Here is a 26,870-nt window from a genome sequence, read left to right on the forward strand (position 1 = left end):
GCAGTGAGTGACATCCGAGGGATGTTAGATCAAGACTTCAGCGGTGTTTGATGTTTTTCCAAATTCAACGAAGAGAAGCGCAGCTCCACAGGCAGCTGACGGAAGTGATACAGCAAGATCCCCAAAACCTGAACCCAGCCTGGGAATTACTGGAAATTCACATGGAAATGCAAAAACAGCACTGAACTATGGTAACCAACCAAAGCTGAGTCAACTCTGCTAAACAAACAAAAGGACACTTATTTTAAACAAAAACACTGGAGAAATACTTTTGTAGAGAAAGATACTTTTACTCTTAAAAGTTCACCTCTCAATCACCAAAAAAATATTAAATATTGACAAAATCTTTTCAGAGGTATCACTTCAACTTCTGCATCCCATTAAGACAAATTCTTTAAACTACCAGTCTTGTTTCAATGACCTAATTACTTCCCATATATCAACTAATGCTCAAATAATTTTTGAAGGCTGGAAAAAAAACCCCACCACACAGTCCTTCTCAAGTATGGAACTTATTAAATATTCAGTTTGTAGCCAAAAAAAAAAGCCAACATAAAAATCCTAATATGGGCAACTTCAACCTAAAATTTAAGTTTTAAGTAGTATACCTCATCTACCATTGTGAAATTACATACCACCTACCACACTTCATGCATCACTGCTCGGGAATTTCAAGACCAAGAGCAGCCAAACCCATCAAGAACATTCATGTATTCCCAAGCTCAGAGGCATGTTTTGCAGAAGAGGTGCACAAAGATGCTGTATCTACCACTAAAAGCTGGATCAGAAAGTTGAACACAAATATTATTTTATCAAAATATTTGAAAATTTCAATATTATGGTCAAGCATTTATTTTTAGCTGGTTTTTTTCTCCACAATAATTTAAGATCGTACTACAGTTAAAATATTTCTGTTAACTTGGAGCTAGAAAATATTAGAAACATTGGTGATCAAAAAAATCAGACAATAAGCCTAGACATCTCATTTAACGCTGAATTCTCATCACAATTTGCAACACCTTAGCCTTTGCAAAATATTGCTTAAAGATCACCTCATACACGGATGTATGACTCAAGAGCATTCTGCCACAGCAGCGCTGGTAGTCCCCAGCCATAACCCCTGATCAGGTTTAGCTAACGACAAAGGCAAATCCAGCCTGTGCGGTAATTTGGTTGCCTAACTCAGGTAACAGGTAGGGAAAAAATAGCACTGGTAAGAAAAGCCAACAACATGTGTTTAAACACAACATTAAACAATTAGATTTAATGTAATAATTGAATTTAATCTCCTAGAAGAATTTAATAGATCAATATCTACAGCACTTTCAAAATACCAAATACTAATTTTAAAAGTAGCTTTTGAAAAAGACCTCCAAAATCAGCACGCTGCACAGAAAAAAAAAAAAAAAATAACCAAAGCCTTGTGACGCTGCAAGACTAAGCTTCAGTCAAGATTTTTAGCAATACGCCACTAAGCTCAGAAACTCCATCCAAATCCACGTCCAAGTATTTTTGTATTTGTATTTGCCATATATTCAAAGATGCTGCGCAGCTGGAAATCTTTTCCCATCAGTGCTGGTGACAGCGTGCTCACCACAATTTGGGGAGCAGTATGGAAAAGTAAGCGGCTTCCGCCTCTGCCCATATTCATGCACCTTTAAAAAGATGATTTCTCAATGATGCAAATGATGAAAACCATTTTCTCAAGAACCGTTTCCAAGAAGCAGGACTACGAGAGGGACAGGACCAAAACACGGTCCCAGTGCCTGAGAGATGCGTCGTGACTGAAACCGCAGCTGTGCTGGTGGGAATGCTGACAAACAGGGAATCGGGTTTGAGGAAAGAACCAGAATGGGCTGTGTCCTTTAAAACAGGGACATGTTTAGTGATTTTTCAATGAAGACTGTTGAATGGGGGAAGGCGCACGGAGGTAAGCGGATGGAGGTGTTGCTGTGAGGTGCTGTAATTTCAAACGGGAAATTCAATTTAAAAAATCACCTAAAAATATAAGTGGTAATCCCTTGATTTACCTAACACCTTGCTTTTGTGACCGCAACATCTCATTCTGTTGACATCACAAAAAAAAAAGAGCTCTATAAAGATTCCAGTCACCAATTATTAATATGGCAACAAATTAGCTTGGCAAAAAAAAAGCAAAATTCCTCTAATGCTTGTAGTCTGTAAACCAGATTCTTCCTCAAACACTCCCTGATCTCTTCTCCTACACCCACTGACCACTTAAGTCTCCCAGATTTACACTCCTTATCCTGAAAGCAAACATGGGCAGCATTTCAGAACATCTCCCTTCACTGGAGTCATTTGTCAAATCCGTTCCTCCTCACTTCGGTCTTGTACCTCCACCTCCATTGAACAGAGCGAGATCGCTTTCACCATGTCTCCATTCTCAGAAAAACAAAAAAGACCATTCAGTAATCCTTCGCAGCTCGATCTGGTTTATGTTGGACAACAGGCTCGGGACAAGAAGTGCTGGGCACGCTACGTCTGCAAAATGCTTTTATCCACACACTAAGCATCACCTCGTAAAACACGGACTCTTGTATCTCCTACTCGCAATGCCCAGGACTGCCAGCCAGCCAGGCCAGCTGAATCTAAAACCCTCCCATCCCTCTGGGCCACAAGGATGGCAAATTAAACATTACACTATCCCGCAGCTGTAGCAGCCTTATCAGCAGGTCTGAGCCAAGAGCTAATGAAAACTATAAATAGAAGATGACACAGAGAATAGGCAAAACACCCCAAAGCCTTGTACAATTAAGTTCACGCATTCTCTAAGGGGGAAATGAAGTAATACCCCATTTATCGGCACACAGCGTGTTGGGGAATTGTCCAAGGTTTCCCACAGCACTCTGACACAGTAAAACAGCAATTGTCAGCAGCTTCCGACAGATGTGCAGCCCCTCGCACACTCCTGCATTAGCTGCGCTGGAATTACCACTGGCTGCAGGGGTGGCTTTGCTTTCCTCTCTGGCATTGCAGCAAAAGGACAATTCCCCTCCCACCAAAACTGACACAATAGATGGACTTGCATATACTTCAAGCTCTGAGTATTAAAAAAAAAAACAACAAAAACCCAAAAACAACCAACAAAAAGCCTTTGGTTTCACTACCACCAACCCGCTGCAGAAAATAACCACCTTTTTCTTTCGTAAGAGTTAACTGGGACAACCTGCTACATCAGTAATTCAATAGCAGAGTTCAAACCGATTTCAATTTCCAGGTCTGACCCTGGGCCCCCCTCAGGCTGCAATTACACCTGCCCACTCGTTCCCTTTTTTCTCCATCCAGGACCCACCAGCTGACACTGAGCGGGGACACTGACAGGCCACTGCTGCAAAAAGCAGCTAGGGACACAGTGTCGCTACCTTAGCAAAACAAAGCCAAAGGCACTTCAGCCGCCTTGTTCTACTCCTGACAATACCAATTCAGCACGAGGCAGGATTTACATCCACGCTGTCCCACTGCCCAGCACACCCCACGTATCACTGGCCTCTCTGACTGATGCCCAGAAGGCGCCAGTTCATTGGAACCACCTTGTGCTGGGTCACCAGGCAGGCTGCAGCTAAACTGGCCTAGTGCCCTTTTCACTCAAAGCTAGATTTCCCGATGTCAGAATGCGTGAAAAATGTTAATAACATTAAAAAAAAAATAAAAAATCTTTGCTTTCCCTCCAGACCCCCCCACCCTGTTTTAGTCTCTGGATGCTGCAGAGGAGCGGTGAACGCAGCATTCCCTACGTGCTGCCTGGCCGCTGTCTGCTCGGAGCACCTGCAGCCTCCTGCCCGGCTGTGACCGCTTGCAGGGGTTGCCCTGTCACCATCGGTGTGCTGAAGAAAAGACAATCCAGAAAACAATGCCACGCTGCAGCCCGTGATTTCTTCCTGCAAGATGGCCTTGCGAAGCCTGACGGACAGACTGCAGAAGCAAGGTTAACAGGTATCGCAAGAGCGGCAAAAGCACTCCTAAAGAACCGAACCGCCTCCTCTGCTTCTCCATCTTTGCTTTTGGTTTGGCCAACGTCCGAGTATCTTCTGAATTCCTTTTCCTCCCACGGTCCTACTGAACAAATCAGTGTTTTCCAAAGCGAAGAAGTTTATACTTCGGGGCTTTTGGGTTAGCTAATGTTTCTCACATCTCACCTACCGCAAGAGCTATTACTTAAAAAACCTTGTGCAACTTCTCTTTATTTTCTGAAAGTGTTGAACATTACGCATGTGTACCACATTCCTCGAGTACTTAACAACAAACAGTTCCGGTGAATTACAAAAGGAAAATGGGGCATTACGGGGTATATTTGTATTAGGGCTGCAGGAATGTTTGCATTCAGCATCAGCTAAATGGGAACGGCTCTTTAGCAACATCAGATTAGGACCCAGTGACTGCAATTTAGATGACAGACTTGCCCAGCCGAATTCCATCGGAGAAATGAACGCTCTGCTGGCTCCTGCTACCAAAGGCCACGCATTTGGCTAAAGATTGGGTAATCTGCAAGAAATAAACAGGCCACTTAAGGTACTGCTCGACAACAGCTGCAACCACATGAAAAACTATCATCTTTTAGCAGTTTAGTAATTAGACTTCATTAGGACGTGTACAAAATGTTCGCTGGGACATTATCTCCTACTGACATAAACAGTGGCTGAAACTTTGTTAACACGACTCACGTCCTTTATAAAGGCAGAGGGGAGAGGTCTGGTGGCTGTTGCTGGAGTTCTTTGGGGTTTGTTGGGGGTTTTGCGTGGGTTTTTTGTTTTTACATCAGCTTGGTCACGGTCTACATTAAGCAGTAATTAGTTGTCATGAATCCCCCAAAAGCAAAAGAGAAGCCTCTGCTCGCATCCTGTGTGATGAGGCTACCTATGCACCACTCTCGTATCACATCGAAGATGCACAGTACTCCTCACCACAAAACCAAAATAACCAAAGCCACGTGTGCAGAAGATACATCTCTGCCCTCCTCCTCTTCCCAAATAAAAGGCTAATTCATGAGCCTGGGGGAAGGAGCGAGGGGCTGTGTTTGCATTTCTCTAAGGCATCTTTCTGCTATGGATACTACCTTCTGTAAGAGACTGTGGGGTATATCTATTCTGCTATTTCTACTTTATACTCCCAGCAGTACAGGTTTTCAAATTACTTCTAATAATTATTTTGCAACCACAACACAGTAACTGCCACCAGTAATTGCACTCAGGGGTTGCTCTATTTCTTAGGTCAACTTGCAACCTTGCTTTAACTCCTCTGGGTTGCTCATACAGTCACGCAAGGATTTGGGAAAAACATTTGGGTCCTTCAACATTGCTAAGGCACCCTTCTTTAACACCTGCTGAAATGCAGCCTTAGAATAATCAAAGGGTGTTTGGTACCCCATTTTTACCCTGCAAAAGTTCCATTATATTTTGGATTATATTGGCAGGCTTCAAAGATTATAGATGTGGAATAGCCTTTTCTGTAAATGGTTATTCTGGAATCTGATCTTTTTTTTTTTCCTTTTTTCTTTTTAATTTCTACTGCTTAATGGGGACAACACCTTGGGCATTTTCAATGCATCTAGAAATAAGTCTTCACTAACAAGGCTGCTTGTGGTCCAAAATCTTGGTTAAATTCCCACTGACTTCAGCAGAAACATGATCCACAGCGGTTTCTTACACTTAGACTTTTCTTAGTCACTGCCTAACCACAGAGTTTTATAATCATTCCAGGTCCACATCTACAGAAAGGGATAAAACATTCTGGAATAAAGGGGGTTTCTTTTTGGCATATACCTTGCTAAGATTCTCTTGAATCTTTTTCAGAATAAGGAGCAAAACATGACTGCAAAACCAAAAGCTGTCAAAGGTCCTGCCCCTTCCCCTAAACCAAAGCCTTCATTTCAGACTGACAGTGTTCTTCACACAACAGAATTTTTTCAAAGTTGTCAGTACAGAGCACGAATGCAAAGAAAACAACCTCATTTTTTTCAGGGGGGTGGAGTGGGGTGGGAACCCAAAACAAACACACAAAAACCCACCAAAAAAAGCCAAACCACCACAAAAATTAGCTTTTACTACTGGATACCTGAACTCCACTAAACAGGGGGTGCCCTTCTAAACTGATTATCTTCATCTTTCAAGCTGCCGCTTAACATTTTCTGCCCATTTTTTAGGATCCTGCCCAATCCAAAGGTGATGTTTGCATAGCTGTTGCAGAACAGGGGCACAAAACCCAAGGCAGCACTTATTTATTTTGGGGGATGTCCTTGGTTTGTTGCATGTCACACACCAGTAGCCTGCTACCACACCAGAGCTTGTGTCCAAAAGATCTCCCAGTGGCAGAGCTTCACAAAATATCACTTAAAACCAATCAGCCCTCAAAAAGTCAAAACATTTCTTTCAGCTGAGGTTTCACTCCTTTGGGAGCTGTAATCTAGATTGTCCATTTATCCTTTTATTATGATAGGACTTTTTCTTCCCCTTCCACACCAGCTTTCCTCCAGTCAGCACATGAACCACACTGCCCTGACAGAGGCAAAAGAAATCTGCTCGTGGCAGGGCAACTGGAGGGAACATCAATTTATAGCATGTCAGTAAGGTGGGTATTGCAAGATGTCTTAATACTACAGGGTTAAAATAGCAGAGTACACGCTAATCTTCTCCCCAAATGCCGGTGTGCCTTGCCTGTTAAGCTGCCAGCGATAAGCCTTGAAGATATGCAGAACATGGAGTAACAGAATAGGTAAGTAATGCTGTAGCTTCACTCAGCTGCCAAGAGCTGAAGGAAAAGCTGCCACTGAAAGTCATCACGGCGGCCACTGAACCAGACTGAACTGGGCACGGACAAACACAAAGCTAATCAGCTTCAGGAAACGCGGATGCCAGAAGACGTGCTGGTGGCCCTATCTGCCCACCACCAAGCCACCCATGACAACCCAGCACACCCCAACTCCCAGAGCAGCCAGCAGGCACCAGCGCACCCACGCAGTCACCCACAGAGCAGGGGCCAAGTCACCACGCACCCATATTCTCTTCCAAGCAGCAAAAACCTGGGTAAAGTTAAAACCTGCACGGCCGAAAGCACTGTGTATTTCCACACCGTTCCTTTTCCTTTAAAAACCAAAGGAAAAGAAGTCACCCAAACACCACCCCAGAGATCTTACTCTTCCCTACTGCCATTTCCCCCTCCTGGAAATCTCACTGACGAGCTCGTTGTAATATCCGTAAATAATATTTGGAATGGTTTTAGCCTAATATTTTATAAAAATCAGACACACTGTGCTAGCTGTACACAGCTGTCCTGGTCTATATGTCTACTCTCTCATACGTGCCTAACGCTGACTTTCATTCAAAGGACGGAGAAGCAAAGGCCACCAGAATACCTCATTTCCCATGTGTCTGTTAAAGCAGGCAGGAGAGGAGATCTGAGCATAAGCGTCCCATCAGAGACACGGGTTGCAAGGAGAACAAACACCTTCTTAAGTACCACTGAGCCACTGCAGGAGAAGGGCTCCACAAAATTCCCTAGCCACAGAAAAGCTTCAGATGGAAATTATTGCTTCTTCAGAAGTCAGTCCATCAGAAGAGAAAATCCTGCAGGAAGACAGCCTCAGCCAGCCCCATTTCTCCCAGGACTAGCTGCCAAGGTACAGAGCAGTGCAAGGTTTCACCCCGCCGTTTGCCATCACTGTCTGTTCTGCACATCAATTTCTCTTCAGCAAAACACTGCTATTTTAATGAAAAGCGGAGGGTGGGTCTTTAAAAGAATTGGATGCAAGTGTTGCAGGAAGAGGAAGCAGTATTTGCCCAAACCCAAGCTAAAAAAAAAAAAGCATCTCTTTAAGGGCTGAGGAGGTTTAGATTAAGTTATGTTCACTGTTTAGACATGTTTGCTTGTCTCAAGTGTTGAACTATATCCACAGTTTTGTCATTCTCAACAGCCATTCTCAGCAGGACGCCTGAAATTGCAGGATAAAAGCCATCAGTTTTTAAATCCAGGTACGCCGCTTGTGGATCCCAAGTATCAAGCTATTCCTGTGTGCCCCTTTCCAAGAGATATCTTGGACAACGCGAGCGGTTCAAGAAGCTACATTTTAACACACATGAATGCCTCTCATCCAGACATCTGTCAAGTTAGAAACCAGCAGACAGTGTTCTTATTAACATCTAGTGTGATCAACAAAGGCATTTCCAAATGAAATATAACACTTTGCAGAGTTAAAGAGGAACACCTTCCAAAAATATCAAGAGAAAGCACCCCCCTCCCACGGCAGAACAGCCGGTCTCACAGCCAACTCAGCATATAGTCACAGGTGCCGCGTTTTCCCTCGCGTTGTTCCAGCGAGAACCATCATCTGGCAGCTTTGGGAAGCAGACAGATCTACCTGCATGAGATACAGGCAAGCTGCCCCTGCGTCACACATCTATTACAAGGTAAGAGGAGCTCCGGCTCTACCCTGGCTTGCCAAAAGGTTTTTCAGGGTTTCTCCTGGAGTGAACTCCGTTTGAGCAGAGCGCTGCACTCCTGGATCGATTGCGGGAGGCAACCTCCAGAGCCCCTTCGACATCCACAGTCCGACAGCCTGGGAACTGCACAACAGCAGTAGTAGCTGTATCTCTTCTGCACGTTCCAGACCGGTGCCAAAACCACTGCATCATACGATCGTGACTACTATCCCGCGCTACTCCAGAGTGCAGTTTTTCAGCCTTCTAACGTTTCATGGGAAATAGCTCCTGCAGCGTGCCCAATCTCTAGCCTAAATTTATTCACGGTCAGGCAACATCCACTTCTTCTTGCTTGTGCTAATGCTATCGGGGTTTTGTTCTGTTTTAGATTTAAATGTGCTTTCTCCTTCCCAGGAAAATATTTAGAGAGGATTGTCTCATGGTCCCCATTCTGAATAGAGCGCGGACGGTACTGCTCATTTTCCTCTCAGGGGTTTCCCCATCCCCCCGAGCACCCCAACAGCCCTTCTCTGCTCCCACTCCTATATAAGCCCATCTTTGCTGAGAAGGGTTAACCAAGGCTTTACAAAGGATACCTGGTATATTGTGGCAGCAATATTTCCTCACCACAACCAGGAATATTCCCTCAGAGAGATGGGGATTAATTTTCACCCCCTTCATTACCCTTCCTCCTTCTCCAAAGCTTCCCCTGGAACCAGCACTTCCCTAGCTTACCCCACGCAACTAAGCCCAACTGCTCCATCAGTCACAGACCTCCTCTTACATGTAAAAAGTAGGAAGGGTCTCCAGATGTTCAAGTAACCAACTGGTTACTTGTTTAGCTTGTAGGTTTAACTACCCCCCCAAAATAATCTGCCTTTCAACCCTAACATCTTCCTCCTGACCTGTCTCCAAGCTTCTTGATGAAAGGGTAGAGCAGCTGGTATTGCTGCCCCAAGTCAGGCGTCTGACGTACTCCTTCTTTCACATCGGATAAGCATGGGCTCCACTACAAAAAGCTCTTTCCTGGGCCCTCAAACACGAAGCTCTAGCAAAGCTATTTGGTGGATGGTTAATGGGTCCCCAGAGTCCCAGAAGAAACAGCACCTCCTCACCTCTCAGCCAGTGTCACCAGTGCCTCTCTGTTAAGCTGTTCATTTGCTTCCACAGAGGAACGATGCAGAGGATTAATACCAACTTCACTCCCTTCAACAGCTCTCCTAAAAACAGAACTAACTCCTCATATGCAGTACCATCCAAAGACTCCTTACACAATAAGGACTTTAAGGATACCTCTCTGATCTACAAGGACACCCTTACCTGTCCTGCAAATTGTCTTAACACAAAGGCATTAAAATCCAGATAGTAAGTGCAACCTCCTTGGCTCCTGCTTTCCCAAGACACAGAATTCATCACTTTATCACCCAGCGGTTTTCTCATTTCATTTCTTAGGTGCAGGTTCTCAAAAGTCAGTGGAAAAGACTAAAGCACAGTATCAGGACATTACATATGCTCCATTGTGCATAAAAACTGGTTACCTTGAGGCCAAGTCCTCACAAAGATATCCAAACACTGGTATGCTCTTGTGCACACGAGGAAGAACAGACTCCATGAAGAAAATGCATATAAAAGAGTAGAAACACTTCAGGATGTGACTGCTCTCTACCTGGTTTTCTTTCCATTGTAGTAAACCCTGCAGCTTCTTGCTAATGCAAAGTAACCCCAGTAGCACTTTAGAGCATACAAACTATGGAAATTATGGAAAATTTCAGAAAAAGCAGCAGAAAATCAACAGCAGAAGAGCTTCCATGCAGAGCGTTATTTGTGGGCCCAGGAAAGTTGTACCAATGCTGACCAGGCTGTGGTCACAAACTTTCAAAAAAAACTCCTTTCTGCTGACAGTAGGGAAAAATTAGTCTCTCCTTGCTGCCTGTATTTAGAAAACAAAGAAGTGTACAGCAAATAATTGTGACAGCACAGCACCCACCAACCCTTCCGTTACTCAGCACCTATTCCTCATAATTAGCTCCTCGTTTTTCTCCTTCCTATATACTTTTCCTTTCTTCCCAGTATCTTTTCTTTTCAAGGTGCTCCTGTGTAAGGATTTCTGCTACTGTAAGACCCTCGCAAGGACTGCTGCCTTTACAAGAGAGGGAGAACAAGACAAAAGTTTATTACCACACCCACACACCACAGCAGCTCGAGGCAGTGCTGCACAAAGCCAGGGACAAGGCAATTAATTACCTAAACCCCAAGATACACCCACTCTCCACCCCTGCAAAGGAAAAAATCCTTGTGACAGTAAATGTTTCTCACCCTCACTCCCTAGGACTCTGGATATTTGGATTCCTTATCTTGGGCCTGCAACTTGTTCACTGAAACGTTAAATCTGGCTGCTTAGGCTAGAGGTCACCTCCTGACTGCTTTCCTCCCGAAGGCTGGAGCGTTAGTGTTTTGTGTCACGTGCGTGTGTGTACATTTTTCCACCCGTGAGAAAGGATGCTGCAGGTCCATTACTCCTCCTAACCTGACTGCACAGAAGGATACCCCAACCAGCTTGCATCCAAAAAGGGGACTTGATAATCATCTTCTTCATATCTAAAACTGTATTTTGAAACCTCAGCCTTTCCCACTGAAACACTTTCATCACCACAGTGACTCTGCTAGCAGACTTAAAATATACCAAGAAATGGACAGAAGTTTACTTGCAGATACCAACTGGGAAATTTCCCAGTAATAAGGAGTTAGGAGGGACAGAAAGATTAATCGTCTGCACAGTTTTCTCTAAAAAGCTATGCCACTAGCTCTTCACGTGCAGAAATACAATTTGGATGGTTCTAGCCCTGTGGCTGGACGACACATTAGTCTAAAATCTCGAGTCTACAAGTAACTTCAAAGACTCTAGAGCTACTTAAAAGAAAGGTAAGCAAAAGGGGAGATAAACTGCTTGGGTTTACAACAAGTTTCCTCAAACGCAGAGCACAGGATCACAAATGGCAGGAGTCACTGAAAACGGCCATACATACCATAAAAACTGTCAAAGAGCCTGTCAAAGGCCAGGCTGGTCCCTGAGGATCAAGCCACCCATTTCACAGCTACCAGCCTCCGAGACACAGGATACAACTGCAACCAGCATGATACGCCAGTGACTTCTGGAGGATGGGGGACAGATACCAGAGGAAATTAAAGAAGAGGCCACTTGGTTAGAGAAAAAAAACAGCTTGGCAGGAGACCAAAGGCCAAAATGATGAGAAAGTGTGGAAAAGAGTAAGTCCCTACTGAGGTATGGAAGCTGGGAAACCCAGACTGGGTCACAGAGAGCCTTCCTTTACTTTCTAGTGAGCAGAGGTACTTCTATTCAAAGGGAGAAATACCTACTGTGGTCCTTTTACATATTTTTATAAATGCGAAAGGACATGGAAATGTTTTAAGAACCTCACTTTCCTCTTCCCTTAAGCCCTAAAACAGGGCTTAAGTCCAACAGCTAACGAAAGAGGAGATCCTCCTCTCCACGCTTTGTTCAGACACCAAAACCTGGAGCCACAAAAGCAAAAGAGCCAAGCTTCCACAGCCTACAAGCAAACTGGGCACAGCTGTAAAGGGTGAATGTTTTGAGACTAATGCTTAAACTCACCAGGAGTCACAGAAAGACCCCTGCTGCAGTTCCAGCATCCTCCTTAACAGCTACTTCACAGCACATGACAGAGAGTTGCAGCCCTTTGACTATCCCACCAGTGCAGAACAAAAATCTTTACTATTTTTCCCCCCCTCCTCATTCGAGGAACTGCAAAACAGAAGAAAATTCTTTACTGCTTCTTTCCGACACAGCACGCCTTGATGTTAGTTTATCCATCAGAAATCAAGTGCTCTGGTTTCCTTCTTTTTGAAGGACATGAATGGAGAGGTTACATAAGGCTGTAATAGGAGCTGTTATTTCCTTTCCCAGTGGAAGGGAAAAAGCTGTGGCTCAGGTTACAGAACTCCAGGGCTGGGCATCCCACTGCAGCCTTCCCAAACCCCCCGCCAGCAGAGCCCACCAAACAGGAGAAGCCACTCAGAAGGCTCTGAGAATGCAAAAGACTGAGTCCACTGCTACTGAGGGGGGTGGGGGGGAGCCTTTATTTTTGTCTCTCATCAGATTCAGGAAATTCCCCAAGCTTGACGCATACCATCGCTCAAGTCACCATTTTCCATTTCAGTTAGGTCTTCATTAGCACAATAAAAAGGATGAATGAAATTATAAGGTAAGATTTACGGGGCAGTCTGACACATGAGCCTAGCAAACTGACAGAGCGCTTGGCTTTGGCGGGCACGTTAGCGTTTGTCCCAGCTCTGACCACAGAGGGCAAGGGACAGGAGGAAGTGCAGAGCATCCAAACTGGCCTGCACGAGTACTAAGCTCTTCTCCAAACCGTCCCACTCACGCTTGCTTCACCTTCCTCTCCGATTCCCAAGCCACCGCTATTACTGCTGCCGAAGGAAGATGAGATCAGACTCCAACACGAGGCACTTCTGTTCCCACAGAGCTCAGAGAAACCAGATGATCTCAGAGGATCATGTGAAGCCAGTCCATGACACTTCCATGAGGCAGAGTATCTCCAGGATATTGCCAGCAGTTTCTTAAGAGTGCACAGTGGGAAAAATTAATGGCTTTGCTTATGTTTCCAATTTTTCTCTCCCACTTCCTCCTCTCATTTGCCAGACTTTTATTTTCCCTTCCCCCAGCAGCATTAGTAGGCTCGCAATGTACGTTTGCCCTTCTAAAGGGAATTACATCAAAACTTGCAAAATGTTTGAAAGGGCTAACACGTAGCTGAACTCAACTACCGTCCCCTGGCATCCTTTCCTCACAGAGCTCCTTCCCACAGACATGATTTAACACGGTCTCTCAAGAGAGAGGAAAAAAAAAAAAAAAAAAACCAACAAAGAAAAAGGTGAGTTTCTGTGATCTAAGATGCTTTCAGGAGTTCTTTCCCCTTCACCATGCAGAGCATTCAACCTGTTTGTGGTGCCCAGGCACAGGCAGAAGATTTTAAGATGTCCATCAAACACACCACCTAACACCACATAGGTGTTTTCAGAAACACCTTCTTTCCTAAGGGCAGAAGGGGAACGGGTAGTAATCTAACACACCAGTAATCGCCAACAAAAGTAAACACCGACATGAGTGGTAACCACTGTATGTTACTCTGGGAATAACGGGAACGGTCCAACCATTCCACTTTCACAGAGTCAAGCCAGAGGCAGCACGTTGCATTAAGCACAAAATTAAAGACATTCTTAAACTCAGGCCTGGGACAACTGGAAATGAAAACACACGAAGAACATCGTTACCTTCCATATGTTTAAAAGCAGCCAAGCAGCGAACGCTACTTTAACAGATGGGTCGGACTATTTCTGTTCCCTAACAGTGTGCGCTTTTGGGGAAAGCCTTGTTTTTGACACTGGGCTTGACAAAGTGATGATTCATCCAGGGAAGGATGGGCAGCGTGTTGCCAGCCTTAATTCACAATTAACAATAGGACAGCCGGATATAGGAAACTCATGATTCGACACAAAAACTGCAGAGTCAGCCATTTTACCCAACCTTTACATTTTCCAGGGGTAATTCCTGATCTGGATATACTTTACTTTCTCCAGCATATGTTTTAAGAGTAGTTAGCTTTTATTTCATTACCGTTACGGTTGTCCTTTGGGACAGTGGTCCTTATTAAATACATAGCCATTGCCTTAATCGCATCATCTGAAATTGCAAAGGTTTAAATTACTGGAAGAAGCGAGCGGCGCACGCATGTAGGTGCAGATGGGACAAGGCGACAAGGGAGCACAGCACCTATGACCCGTGCCCGTCCTGCCCCTGTCCGGCACGGGGAGGCTGGCCGCTCCGAGGAACAAAGGGATGCCCTTCCCAAAGCCTCCTGCCCCTAAATCCCTGCTGCCTCCGCCTCCCCAGGCGCAGACGGATAATCTTAAATTGGGAGGCTCTCTGGGACAACGACCCGGCCCTGGAAAGCCCTTTCTCAGGTCTCTTCTCCCAAAGTTACCGGACGGCAGGATCCGTCCATCACCCCGCTGGCTCCCCGGACCCCCAACCCAGCCCGCTCTTTGGAATTAAGCGAAGGGCGCGCGCGCACGGTAATTATTTTAGACAAGAAGAAACAGACGCCACGGTCTCCCTCCAGAAAAAGCACCACGCACACACGTTCGTATTTTAAAGGGCAGGGTCCGGGCCACCCCTGCGGGTGCGCGCACCAGCACCCACGCCGAAGGGAAGCGCCCAGCGCCCGCAGCCACCGGGGGATGCTGAGCCAGCCACAACGCCCGGGAACCGGCCCGCGGCCGCCGCTTCGCCCCGGGAAGGGACCCCCGGGAAGGGACCCCCGGGAGGCGCCGGGGCTCCCCCGCTCGGCACCCGGACCCGGCACCGCCGCCCCCCCAACACCCCCCCACCACCCCCCGGCCTCCGCAGCGCCGGCCCCAGCCCCGCGGGGGGTCCCGGCACAACAAAGGGCCGGCGCGGGCGGGGGACCGGGGGAGCCGTACCTCTGCCGCCCCAGGGCGCTGCCCGCCGTCCCGCGGCCGCCCGACGCCGCCGCCCCGAGCCGCCGGCCGCCGCTGCCCTGCCCCGGCGCCAGCGGAGCGGGGCGCAGCCCGGCCCCTCCCCGCCCGCGCCTCGCAGGGGCGGAGGCGCCGCCGCCCGCCGGCCCCCGCCCGCCCCGGCCTCGCAGCGCCGCCCGGCGGGCTCCGGGGGCCGGTCCCTGCAGCCCCCTCCGGCCGGCTCCCGCAGCCCCCCGCCCGCCCCGCCGCCCCGCTCTCCGCAGCCGCCACCGGCGGGCTCCCCGCAATCCCCCCGCAATCCCCCCGCAGCCCGGCCCCTGGCCGTCCCGCAGCTCTGCACCCCCCGCCGCCGCGCTCCCCCTATTGCCCCGCACCCCCGGCCGCAGGGCTCCCCGCCCGCCCCGCAGACCCCCCCGCCGGGTGCGGTGGCAGACATCCCCCCGCCCCGGTGACACCGAGCACCGGCAGGTGCCCCGAGCCGCAACCCAGCTCCCCCCTCCCGCATCCCGCAAACCCGCCGGCCCCCGCCGCTCTCCGCTCACACCCGGCTCCTCGCTTTTTCCCCACCTACATAACATAGTTCACCGTTAACCTGGATAAAACTCACCGAAAAGAGAAACCGACCCGTTTTAGCAGGACCCCCCCGTCCCCGGGCTGGATGGCTACAAAGATACTTTCGGCACTCCTCAAAACACACCGGCAGCTTAAATATAAGCACCCGAAAGTATTTACAGCGAGCTTTGACATAAGGAGCCTTATCTGCTCGGTCCTGCCCCTGATAAGCACATCAGCCGCCAACAATGCAGGGCGACCACCCTGCCGTGTGAGGGGGGGGCACCCTCAGGGCAGGCAGGCTGCACGCTGCCCCCCGGCCCTTCCCTGCCCGAGAGCGGGGCTGAGGGCAGCAGCAGGGGGCTCTCCCCACCCCCGTAAAAATGCCCCAAGGCACAGATGAGCCAGGAGAGTATTTAGGGCTCTACCTGACACTCACGCTTCCTGGCAAAATACCCTGCGTGGAAAGTTTCACTGTATGTGCTTTTTCCTAGAGAAACCAGTCACCACATTACCTTTTTTCTTTTTCTTTTTTTGGGGTTTGGTGGGATTTTTTTGGTTTGTGTTTTTTGGTTTTGGGGGTTTTTTTTGTGTGTGTGTGTTTGCAGGTAGGCTTCAAACCGTTATTCCCATGCTGGGTTGGTTTTAAACAGCGATAAGCTTCAATTCAGCAACAAGCTGGCCCTGCGATCCATAGGCGACGGGGAAGAGGACCTGAACTGCAGGCACACAACCTAAATGCTTCAGTATGTGGAAGAAATCCAGCTTACACCACCAGATTCAATATGATCAGGACCATACAGTAAAGATGCAAAATGCATTTAAAATCCTTTCTCATTAAAATACTTCAGTTATTTCAAAGTCAATACTAAATTTTCAGCTACGCGATATTGCTCCTTCAGCTATATGATATTCCATACACAGTTGTTCTGTGTATGGAAAAAGACTGTATTCTCACATGATTTGTCAAATCTATAACTATACAAATGTTGGAGACAGCTTTCGGATGAACCCCAGGAACGAGAGCCCTGCAGCCCTGCTGATGCTCAGGCTCATCACTGTTTTATTATCTGTTGATTTTCAGAGCAGATGCTTAGCTCCTAAGATTTGTCCAGCCCTATAGTTTTTCTGTCTGTAAAAACGATGGGCTGCTTTCATCAGAAGTGCTCCAAAAACTGCTTCAACAAAATATTTTTCCCACTGAAAAATTAAAGGCTTGGTCAAAACTCAGTTCTATGGAAACAGTGACAGTCTGGTGGAGGTATTCTCAGGAAGATAATTTAGGTCTGGGATGGTCCGAAAGAGACACAGGCAAGAAACATTCCTGAGCAGCACCAAGACCCGTCCTTGCACCCCATTCTCCATCGAGGTGGGTGCTTTGCTCGTGACTCAGCTTGCGGTTCGTTCTTTCCCAATTAATGAAGGGGGGGGGGGCGGGAGAGGAAGTAATTTCCTTTTACTCCAAATCTAAATGAAAACTCAATTCAAGCCTTTGTAAGGAAAGCAGTTACTGCCCAGCTAACACTACTTATCAACAACGCACCCACAACAGTAAGGAGCATCACAAGGCAGCGACTGCCAACATTTCACAAAGTATCTTTTTCAATTTTACACATTAAAGTCATCATAAGTCATTGCATTGGCATGAAAACACACAATTTTCTACCTCAGGTGTCAAAATTCTTTATTTCATCCAAAAGTAGTGTAGCTTTCCTTCCATGGTCCTCCTGCTGTGCTTCAAAGGGGTTCAACAGCAGCTACTTCTCGGATGCACTCTTCCTGCCCACTTGATGCTCAGATTCTTGTCGATCCACCTGTAACAGCTGGTGATATTTGGCAGCATTTATAACACTGATAACATTAAGCATCCTGGTGAGGCTGCCTTGTCCTCCAGGAAACGAACCAAAAATACCCAGGGTTTTCCCCCAGCCTTCCAGCACTCCATTCCTTCCTGTTTCAGATCTGTGCAAAAGAAGATATCTCATTAGCCATCCTTATGCTTGAGCAATTTTCCATTCTCACTCTGTAAAATGCGAATTAGCAGCCTATCTCTGTATCTTACACTCCTTGCTTTGTCGAGTAAGCAAAGAAAGCAACATCAGTCCTGAAACCTGTGTCCTTTCCCTAAAGCAAGTTGGTGCAATGGAAATGGTATCGCAACTCAGACTAGAATTTTTATTTTTTCCTTTTTACTACATCTACTGGACTACCATAATTACCGCTGACACAATCTGCAGTAAATGAAAAAGAAATAATATCTAAACTAAACTAAAAGACATGCCTGGCCACAGATGATCAGGCAGATACCAAGAATTCATTTATTTAAGACATGGCTCATTTCTTAAAGCCAAATGGTATAGCCTGGACTATATAAGAGATCAAGGAAAATCAGTATTCAACCCACATTCAGGTCTCTTTTGACCGTTAGCTGTAACCTAGAGGATATTTAGGGGGAATTTCCAACTACTGAATCATTAAACATGCTTACTTTAGCACACGCACACATCATTCTGAAAGGGCAGAGGCAGAGGCTTCATTTGGCACCAGCCTACCGCAGTTTCAGAGAGAAAATGGGATTTTGGCTTCATCCCTGATTTGCAGCTCCTGAACCATGGACTCACCAGAAGCTGTGGCAGACATCTGTGTACACCAGAGCAGTTTAGGAGCTGCTTATTTACAGATGACCTTTTCCCTCCCCCTTTGGGTTTGTTTTTTTTTTGGACATTTCCACAGGGTGGATTATAGTTTTTTGATTACAGCCTTAAGGCCTACGGCTTCACAGGCCAAGCAACCCAGAAAACCAACTGCAAAACTTGCTGTTGCTAAGACTGCAAGGGCAAAACTGCGGAGGTTCAGGGTGCCGTTTAAACTGACAGACCATGAATCAAACACACAGCTGTCCTTGGATTTGCCGATGACAGTCCCTGGGAATAAGAGGAGCACTAGTTAATGGCTAGAAGTACCTCCTAGCCAACCTTGTCGAGAAAAGAAGGCAAAGCATAGCTGAGCCAGCCACTTCAGAGAACAAAACCAGAACTACTGCGAACCGTAATTTGTACTGCCTGTCAGGATTTGCATCGAGGCAGGGTAGTAATCTAGTCTCAGCTGCGTTCATGGCTCTAGGATGAAGTTAGCTCACTAGAAATACAAAACCACGTGAATTAGATAAAGTTGGATGGCAGGTAGACGTGCTCTCAAATGCATTTAGTTGGTTGAACCATGCCTTTAAATACCATAGTTAACAAATCAGTACTTAAGACAGTTGTTATTATTTACAACTTAAAATTAGATTTCAATAGTTTTAAAAAGGAGAGAGAAAAAACAAAATCAGCCCTTGCTTTTGTTATTTTTCTTTCAGACACCAAGGATAGTTGCAGATTGACATGACATTTCATATTTGTTTAGATATACAGTTCTCATATATGGAGAGATTAACTATGTGAGATCAAATTATTCCTATTTACAGATGAGGAAATTGAGTCAGCGAGAACAACTCAACAAAAAAACAACAAAAAAAAAGCAGCAATTCCTTGACAGAGCTGAAAACACAATTTAGATGTTTTTAATCTCAAGCTTAGCCATTTTTCCTGTACTTGGTGAGAAAATTCTGCGCACTCACAAAATGTGGCAGCCATACCTCTGTTCTAAATCTGTGGGACTGAGCACATACCAGAAGTTGTGGGAATATACCCTGCAGCAGCTATAATACTTTTCCACTTCAAGCAAAAAAACCTAACCACCAACCCAGTGTTCGTAAGACAGTGACAGTGGCAGGAAATCTGGCTGTAAGTCTGAGCACAGGGATTTGACAGTAACAGTCTCTGGCTCCTTTGTCATGGAAAACGGCCACAGGTTTGAGCTCTGCCTGCACACAACTGAATCACACAATAAACAAGCTGCCAGTCATCCAGCAAATTCCAGTTTTGTGACTGGAAAACCAGAAAGCAAAGACTGGGCATGAACACAGCTCATCCTTCGCCCACCTGTGGCAAATCAAACTGCGTACAAGTCAGAACGAACAAGCAGCAGCTCCGTACAGCCACGGGCTGGAATGCTCCTCAGGTGCTTTGGAAAGCATCGGTTCATTCAGTACTGAGGTGGATCATCTGCCTTCCTCAACTGTGGATCTTTTACAGGATTTGTTTTCCCACCTGTCAAAACACCGTCAGCTTTCCATTTTGCCACGATATCTCCTCATTTGGCCAAATAGGGCATTTCCCTTTTTGTCCAGAGAGAGCAATGTGCCTCCAATTAGCACAACAGTTTTCTCCTTTGCCATGAAGCATAAGACAGCCTGAGTGCCTAGACCCAGAATTCAAGACAGAGGTCACCCCAGGGGAGATTTCACCCCGTGTGTTGGCATTAAGCTCAGGACAGGATCTGGGAAGCAGCATTCAAACCTCTGGCTAATTCAGGCTTGCCATCAGCTTGGTGCTTGGCACAAGCTAGCAAAGACCACCGACCTGACCTGTGCATTTCACGCTAAGGGCTGTGATAGCCAAGAAACCCCTGGAATGGAGGCGGCTCAGCCCCTACCTCCTGCCATCACGCACCGGGCTCTGCCTCGCAGCTGGGGGCTCCTTAGGGACATCAGCACATTTGGGCCTCTCCAAAGGCACATCTGGGAAAGTGCCCACTATCAGCGCAAACGCCAGCGCGATCTTTACATCAGCATGAACAAGTTACAATACCAACACATTCGAAGTTTCATTTCCATAGTTTCCTTTGAAAACACATCTGAAAACTGACTGGGTATAAATCTGGGGCAACTGTTTCAGTTCAAGGAAATTTCTGCTGAAAATGGATTTGGGTGCCCTCCTCGGCAGCCAGCAGGGAGGCAAGATGGAAAAACGCCCGGACAATTCATCCCTGGCAGCTCTGCAGCTCTGTGAGCCTGCTCTGCAAGGGCACGTCCTCGGTCTGACCAGCGATCGCAGCGGCCAAACCCAAAAGCCGCCAGGCAGAATGAACCTCATCTGCTTCAAAGGGCTGAGCATCTCCCTCAAGTACTTGGCCGATTGTTTTCTGGTTTCTCTTTGTGAGTACCTGGGATGCAGTGCACAGAAAAAAGGGCTCCCCGGGGGACAGATACTGCAGCATCCGATGGACTCATTAGCTGCTGGATCAGCACATTGAGTCACAAAACCAGGAGCCCCAAACAGGTTTTCTTCTCTCACTATTTTTCAAACAAACCACATACAGCTTTCCCTGCTAACCTGCCTTAGTAACTCTGCTTTTCAGTTCAAGAGTAAGTATATCCATAAAAATTAAGAAAAATACAGAAAAAAAAAAAAAGAAAATTAAAAACTCAGGAGGGCTATAAGAACCTTCTGAAATGTTGTCTCATTAATTCTACAAACTTGGAACGTATTTCAAGAGCTTAAGGAAGAGTTTTTATCAGAGGTAAAGCTTGACATTTCAGTCTTCCTAAATAACATTCACCCACCCACCCAAAGGATTCTGCCGTTGATGGTACAGAACCGGAGAAGGACCCAATTTTATCTAGTAGAACAAATTATTCTTTCCTCCCTCTGTAAAAGAAATATTTTTGAGAGATAGCTGCATGCATCCCTTCACAAGCACCCCGTCCAGGAAATCATAAAAACCATAATTAGGAGAGGGAAAGGCCCAGTGTCCTGTGAGATTCAAAGGTTCATGTCAGATCAGTCCCCACATTAAGTGGTAAGTGACAAATCTTCAGTTTGAAGCCGTGTAGCACTAGGGAGCACATCAAGTATGCGCTGCGAACTCCGTGCATACAGGAGGCAATAAGTACAGTAAGTAATAAGCACCATGTGTTAGAGTTGTACTTAAGATACTGAGATTTCTAACCACACATAACATCTGTTTGTGAGGATCCTCTTTCCCACAGGCATATGAACATAGCAATGACACGTCTTTGCGCTTTGTGTGTCCTCTGTTACCAAGGACTCTGCTTAGAAAGAAAACTTGTACTTGGATTAAAGATGCTGGACTATGACTATTGTTTCAAAACAAAATTACCCAACCCAAACGCATTGGAACTAACTGTAGGTATCTGCAAACTTGTTTTCAGAATAAAACCAAGTACATTACAATAATAAATCCCACGCATCACATATTGAGGCTTAACAAGTTGCTGCAGACCGGGAATGACCATTCCTATCTGGTAGCATGAAATTATGTGAAATTTCTACAATATATTTATCAAGACTTTTAATGAGAAGTCATGCTTTATTATTGTTTTTCCCACTATTTAAACCTAGTCGATTATTTCCACTAGAATTTGAGAAATGAAAGTCTGCTCCTCAGAGAAGTGACCAACAGAAGGCGGTGTTAGAAGGGGAGTTGCACCACTTAGGCCAACAGAAGTTTAAAAGAGAATGACTTTATAAAAGCTCTCATCCTAAATACTAATGCTGGATGGTGTCCAGGCAGTTACAGATGAAGTTATTATGCATGTATTTCCTTTAGTTACATACCATTCTCTCACCTTTGTGATTTTCTTAAAGAAGAGCTTGAAGGGGAACTGACTACGTAAGTTTTAAGCTGCGGATCCAAAATCTTTTTGACTGCGAGCAGAAGTGCAGACAGATGGACAAGTCAGCCAAACTCTTTGCTGGCTGTCCGCCAGTCTGTGAGCGGTAGCAACAATGAAAGCAGTGTAAACAAAGAGAAGTGCAGCATGGAAAAATCAATGGCTAAAAACCTCAGAAATGAGATGTTTCTGGAAGTTCCATCTTAATAATTTTGTAAGCCTGAGAGACTTCTGCTTCCCCTGCTAGCTAAAGAAAAGAGATCAACTTATCTAGGGCACATAAGGACAATTATTAAGTCAACTTAATTGCAAGAAAAGCCAGTGGAAGGTAACCCAGCTGTGAAGGATGTGACCGCATGTGCCAGACAGATGTTGCCAGCACCAGAGTTCTTCCTATGTTCCCCAAATGCTAACTGCTCACTGGGGATTATGCATGGTTTATACGCAGGGAAATTGCAATTTCTTTGTTCTCCAGCTTTATTACAACTTACTGAATTCTTTTGCCGTGCAAATTTTCGCCAAAAAGAAGCAAATTAATAACATATGTATACGGCATGTTTCTGCCTCCCTCGTGGGTGAATGCAGTGCTTGTGAAAGATGCTATTTGCAACCTTCTTGAAGCAAGGATCTCGAATCCAGCCCCAGCTACACCAGTGCGAACCAACTGCAATTCTACTGGAACAAGCAAGGCAGCAGTGATGTAACCGATGCCTCAGCCAAACTTTTAACTCTGTCCAAATAGAAACAGAACAAACACGTCAATGCAACCTTCCCCTACATTGCCCCATTAACTCCTCATCAATGCAATTACTCAAGCTGTTCTACTACCTGTTTGAATCCAAGAATATACTTTATTAAATGTCACCAGATTAGTCGCTAGTCTCTTTGTAAAAATGTAACCTATACAAACACTTCCAGCATTCACCGATTGTGCATGATTTAGCTATTCTCTGTGATTATTATTCTGTGTAATATATAGATTCTCATTTTTACATAAACAAAACATACGTGTTATAATCAAATTCTGTATATTTATGGTGTGTGGTCCTGTGCACGTGTTGTCCCATAATATGTATTACAAACTGTTTGCTTACATATTTCTCATCAATAGAGGGTCACAGCCTGTCTTTTCTTCACAACATCCACTTTGTTATTTCACATTCACTCATTAAGAAACACTCTTATTGTGCAAGTAATAAACCATCTTTATCTCCCATACTGGTTTAACGAAAAAATCCCTGCTATTTTTCGAAGGACTGCACAAACCATGTTTGTAGTACGATCCCTAAATGTGTGCTTCTTTGAAGCAGAAGAGCTGGGCTGAACCGGGCTTGGAACGTTGAAAATACACTCTGTAAAATCTATAACAGCTGCTTAACAAAGATCGCTATTTTTATTCCTCAAACAGATGCACAGGCTTGGGCCTGACCACCCTCAAGCCCGAGGTACTGTGCCCACTTCCAGCATGAGGCAAAAAAAGGTAAAGAGAGAAGGACATAAATCCAAGCCCTGTGCCAAGCCATTCCGGGGGTATTACCTAGCAGACCACAACAGGTCTGAAGGTCACCTTTCGTGTACATAAATAGAGATATTTCTAACCGATGCTAAAAAACCAGACTGGCTACTTGCTGTAGGTGCCCTACTACGGTAGGACACGTCATCTCTGAAGTAACTAAAGAAGTTCAGTTGACTTTGAACTAAATTACCCAACAGCTTCCACACAGAAAAAGCACATTCATGGAAGTGATTTACTGTTGTAATATAACACGCAACTAGAAAGAGCTCACACATGTCCCTATGGTTTCTATGATTATTCTCTTTAGGAATGCACAACTGAGAAAGAGAGAAAATAGCTGGAAAGCTGCCGTTTCATCTGTATTATTTGCCTGTGAGCTCTAAAGCACCTGCTTCAGGGAGAAAGTACTCCTTTTGCCTTCAAAAATTAATGAGAGAAGGGGTCCTGAGAGAAAGAGATCAAAAAGGAACCTTTCTCCCAGCTCATCACCCATCCCAGGAGCCAGTGAGAGGTGCAACTGTACTTAGTAGAGCGCAAGACTTGTCCCTGCCATACCTCTTATAAATACTGGGAAAGCGATGGGTGAGAAGGGTGCCGGCCCCTCTTCCCCATCTCATTCGCTTCTTAAACTCTATACAAAAATAACGAGAAGGGGCCAGATTGGTCAAAGTTACTTGCTGTACTGCCTGTTATATCTAGGAGTTACCTCAGCAGGAACAATCCTAGCAGACTATCAGACGCCTGATGAGGGTTACCGCTCCGTACTTTACAGGGAACCATTCTGAGTAATGGTTTAGTATCGTACGACACGTGCTGTTGAAGTCAACGATGCATTGGCAAGGCCACAGAACCAAGCAGGCTGTGAAACACAGGACAAGCAACGTAAAAAGGCAACGGAGAAGAAGATACTGAGGATACGTATGCTATTCAAGTCCTTGAAAAGAACACTCATCGCAAGGGAGTTCCTGCGATTCAATGAAAGGACGGATAAAACACATTTGCTGTGGTGGAAGAATTAGGGTTGGTAATTTTATCAAGATAGCATACCAGAAAAGAGAGAAGAGTCTTCAAAAGGCTGGATTCTTCATTGTAAACAAAGCTGCTAGACTTCAAGTAAAACTATGTGGGCTATAATGAATGTTTTTGACTGTACAGAGAAAAATGAATGGCTTGAGTCCAGAAACCGTCTCTGCCTACATACAGAACTGAGTCTGTAGGAGATCCTTACTCAGCACGTTTCCTACAAAAGACATTAATTTATATTTACTTGTTTAAAGAAAGATAACTTTCTCCATGTGAGAAATTCCAGCAGACATGGGCTTGGAGGAATGACTGAGCACTGCAGAGACCACTGCACATTTCATGCAAACATTCGCCACCTGTTGCCATTTTGAGATTTCAAAGCTCTTGAGGAAAATGCATTGGGGTTTGGGTTTGGTTTTTTTCAGAGCAGAAACTAGAACATCAACCCTGATTAGTCTGCAGTTGTTCACCTCCTGACAGTGCAGTTTGAGAGGCGTGAGGCCTTAATCAAGCTCGGTCGTAAGGAGAGACTTCTTTTAAAGGCTATCAATGTTAATGAACAACTCGTTCTTGTTTCAACATTCAGACTGCAATATGGGCCAGTATCTGATTTCATCACGTCCCCAGTCTTTTGAGCAAGCAGATTTTATTTGCTAAGCATCAGTCAGGCCAAAAGGGATGAGGTTATCCTGAGTGGCAGTTGCTGGGCTTGGATTCTGGACTTTAGATTGCAAAATGTCCAGAATTTGAAGCATTTTCGCCTGAGCCACCTATGTTGAGCTTTGGGCTGTCCTTGTAAACCCAGACTAAAGAAAACTGTCCTGGAGCCTTGCCAGAAAACAGAAAGGCACATTCTCACTCTAAAAGGTTTTTATTTTTGCTTCTAAAAGCTAAAAAGACATGCTGAATCTTTGTGCCAAAGGTAACGATACAAACACAACTAATGTTAGCTCCGGTTTTGCTATTCCTCGCTAGGAGCAGAGGATTCCAAATTAAAAGCCATGCTGAAAGCCAGAAAATACATATCACATCACTTTTTAAAAACAAACCCTTCAGAAAACTAGTCTCTTCACCTCATTCATGAGGTGAATTTATATATGTTCATTTTATCCTTTGATTAGTTTTTTATTGGTTTTTGACTATGCCAGTAGTCTACAGCTGCAATATTGCTGCAAAAACCATGCAGGTATTTAATTTAAAATCAAAAGGCTTTTGTGCCATTTTTTAAATCATGAAACCATTCCTACTAATATTAGATTTTTATGAAGCCTTTCAAACTTATAATTTTCATATACCATCATCCAGATCATGCACTAAAATGCATCTCCTGTGAAATTAGAATAGCCCTGCATAATTATTAATCTATTAAAACAAGGCTTTTCAAATGCTTACTCACTGATCTGTTCTGTGTACTGTTGCACAACAGCTTCTCATGAATTTATTAATCACGGACGTATCACTGTTGAAACATTCAATATGTTACACTGGGGCTTCCCACTCCTTCCCTCAGGGTAGACTCCTTTCTTATTGCTCTGGCTCTGTATTATTGACTTTTCCAGTAACATTGCAGTTTAATCTTTTTGAAGAAAAAAGTTGCAACAGAAAGATATGCATAAAAAGGGGTACGAAATAGCAATTCATATGTTCAGCCACCTGCAGAAACCAAGTCCTACCCTCTTCAAGCAGGATTCAACTAATTAAGGGGCAAGCCCACTTTTACTTTCCAGTGATACTCATTTACTCCTCTACATCCTTTCCAACTGGAGTGGAAGAAGGGTTGCAGCTACTTCTGCAGCCTCTTAGCCTTCTCACTTTTTCAACCCTCACTGCAACCAAACTACTAGGAAATGTGAAATTCATATTCAGCAAATAAACTGTTTTCTGAAAATCATGCTCTAAGACCAGAGCTTTGCAGGTATCAAGTGGGGAAGGACTTCACCTTTTAGCCTGATCTTGCAGCTCATTAACAGTTCCTCGGGAAAGGCCGGTTTCGTACCAAATACCACCGGTATCTGCCACCATTCCAAATACAGCACAACATGAAGCTCAGATTCAAAGCTATTTACATAAAAATGTGATGGAAAAGTTATTATCAATATAGTCATCCCTTGTCCACATTACATGGGTACTTCAAAACAGACAGCCATTTCAGGGAATTTTGTTTAGACTAATTTTATCTCTGCACTTAAGAAAAAGCACATAGCAAGACAAACTTCCTGAAGCCCAAGCACAGTGTAGGACCACGCCATTGCTTCACACAGGGTTAAATTCA

At 45.2% G+C, this 26,870-nt stretch overlaps 1 protein-coding gene across 5 annotated transcripts in view; it reads right to left on the reverse strand.

Annotated features, from left to right (window-relative positions):
• The window catches only part of MYO1B (myosin IB), a 113,248-nt gene extending 98,157 nt beyond the window's left edge, over positions 1–15,091 (reverse strand). For 2 of the 5 annotated variants that reach the window (XM_055717885.1, XM_055717883.1), the window contains exon 1: positions 14,976–15,091. Coding sequence is in view for 3 of the 5 variants with exons in the window: in XM_055717882.1 (XP_055573857.1) it covers positions 7,370–7,381 (12 nt within the window). In the remaining 2 variants the exon portion in view is untranslated. Of the gene's footprint in view, positions 1–7,369; positions 7,391–14,975 lie in introns of those variants that run through there. The other 3 variants (XM_055717882.1, XM_055717884.1, XM_055717886.1) reach the window with 3 other exon arrangements.
• Between the last annotated feature and the right edge of the window lie 11,779 nt (positions 15,092–26,870).

This window comes from Falco cherrug, chromosome 8 (assembly GCF_023634085.1).
Source record: "Falco cherrug isolate bFalChe1 chromosome 8, bFalChe1.pri, whole genome shotgun sequence".
NCBI classification, from domain to species: Eukaryota; Metazoa; Chordata; class Aves; order Falconiformes; family Falconidae; genus Falco; species Falco cherrug.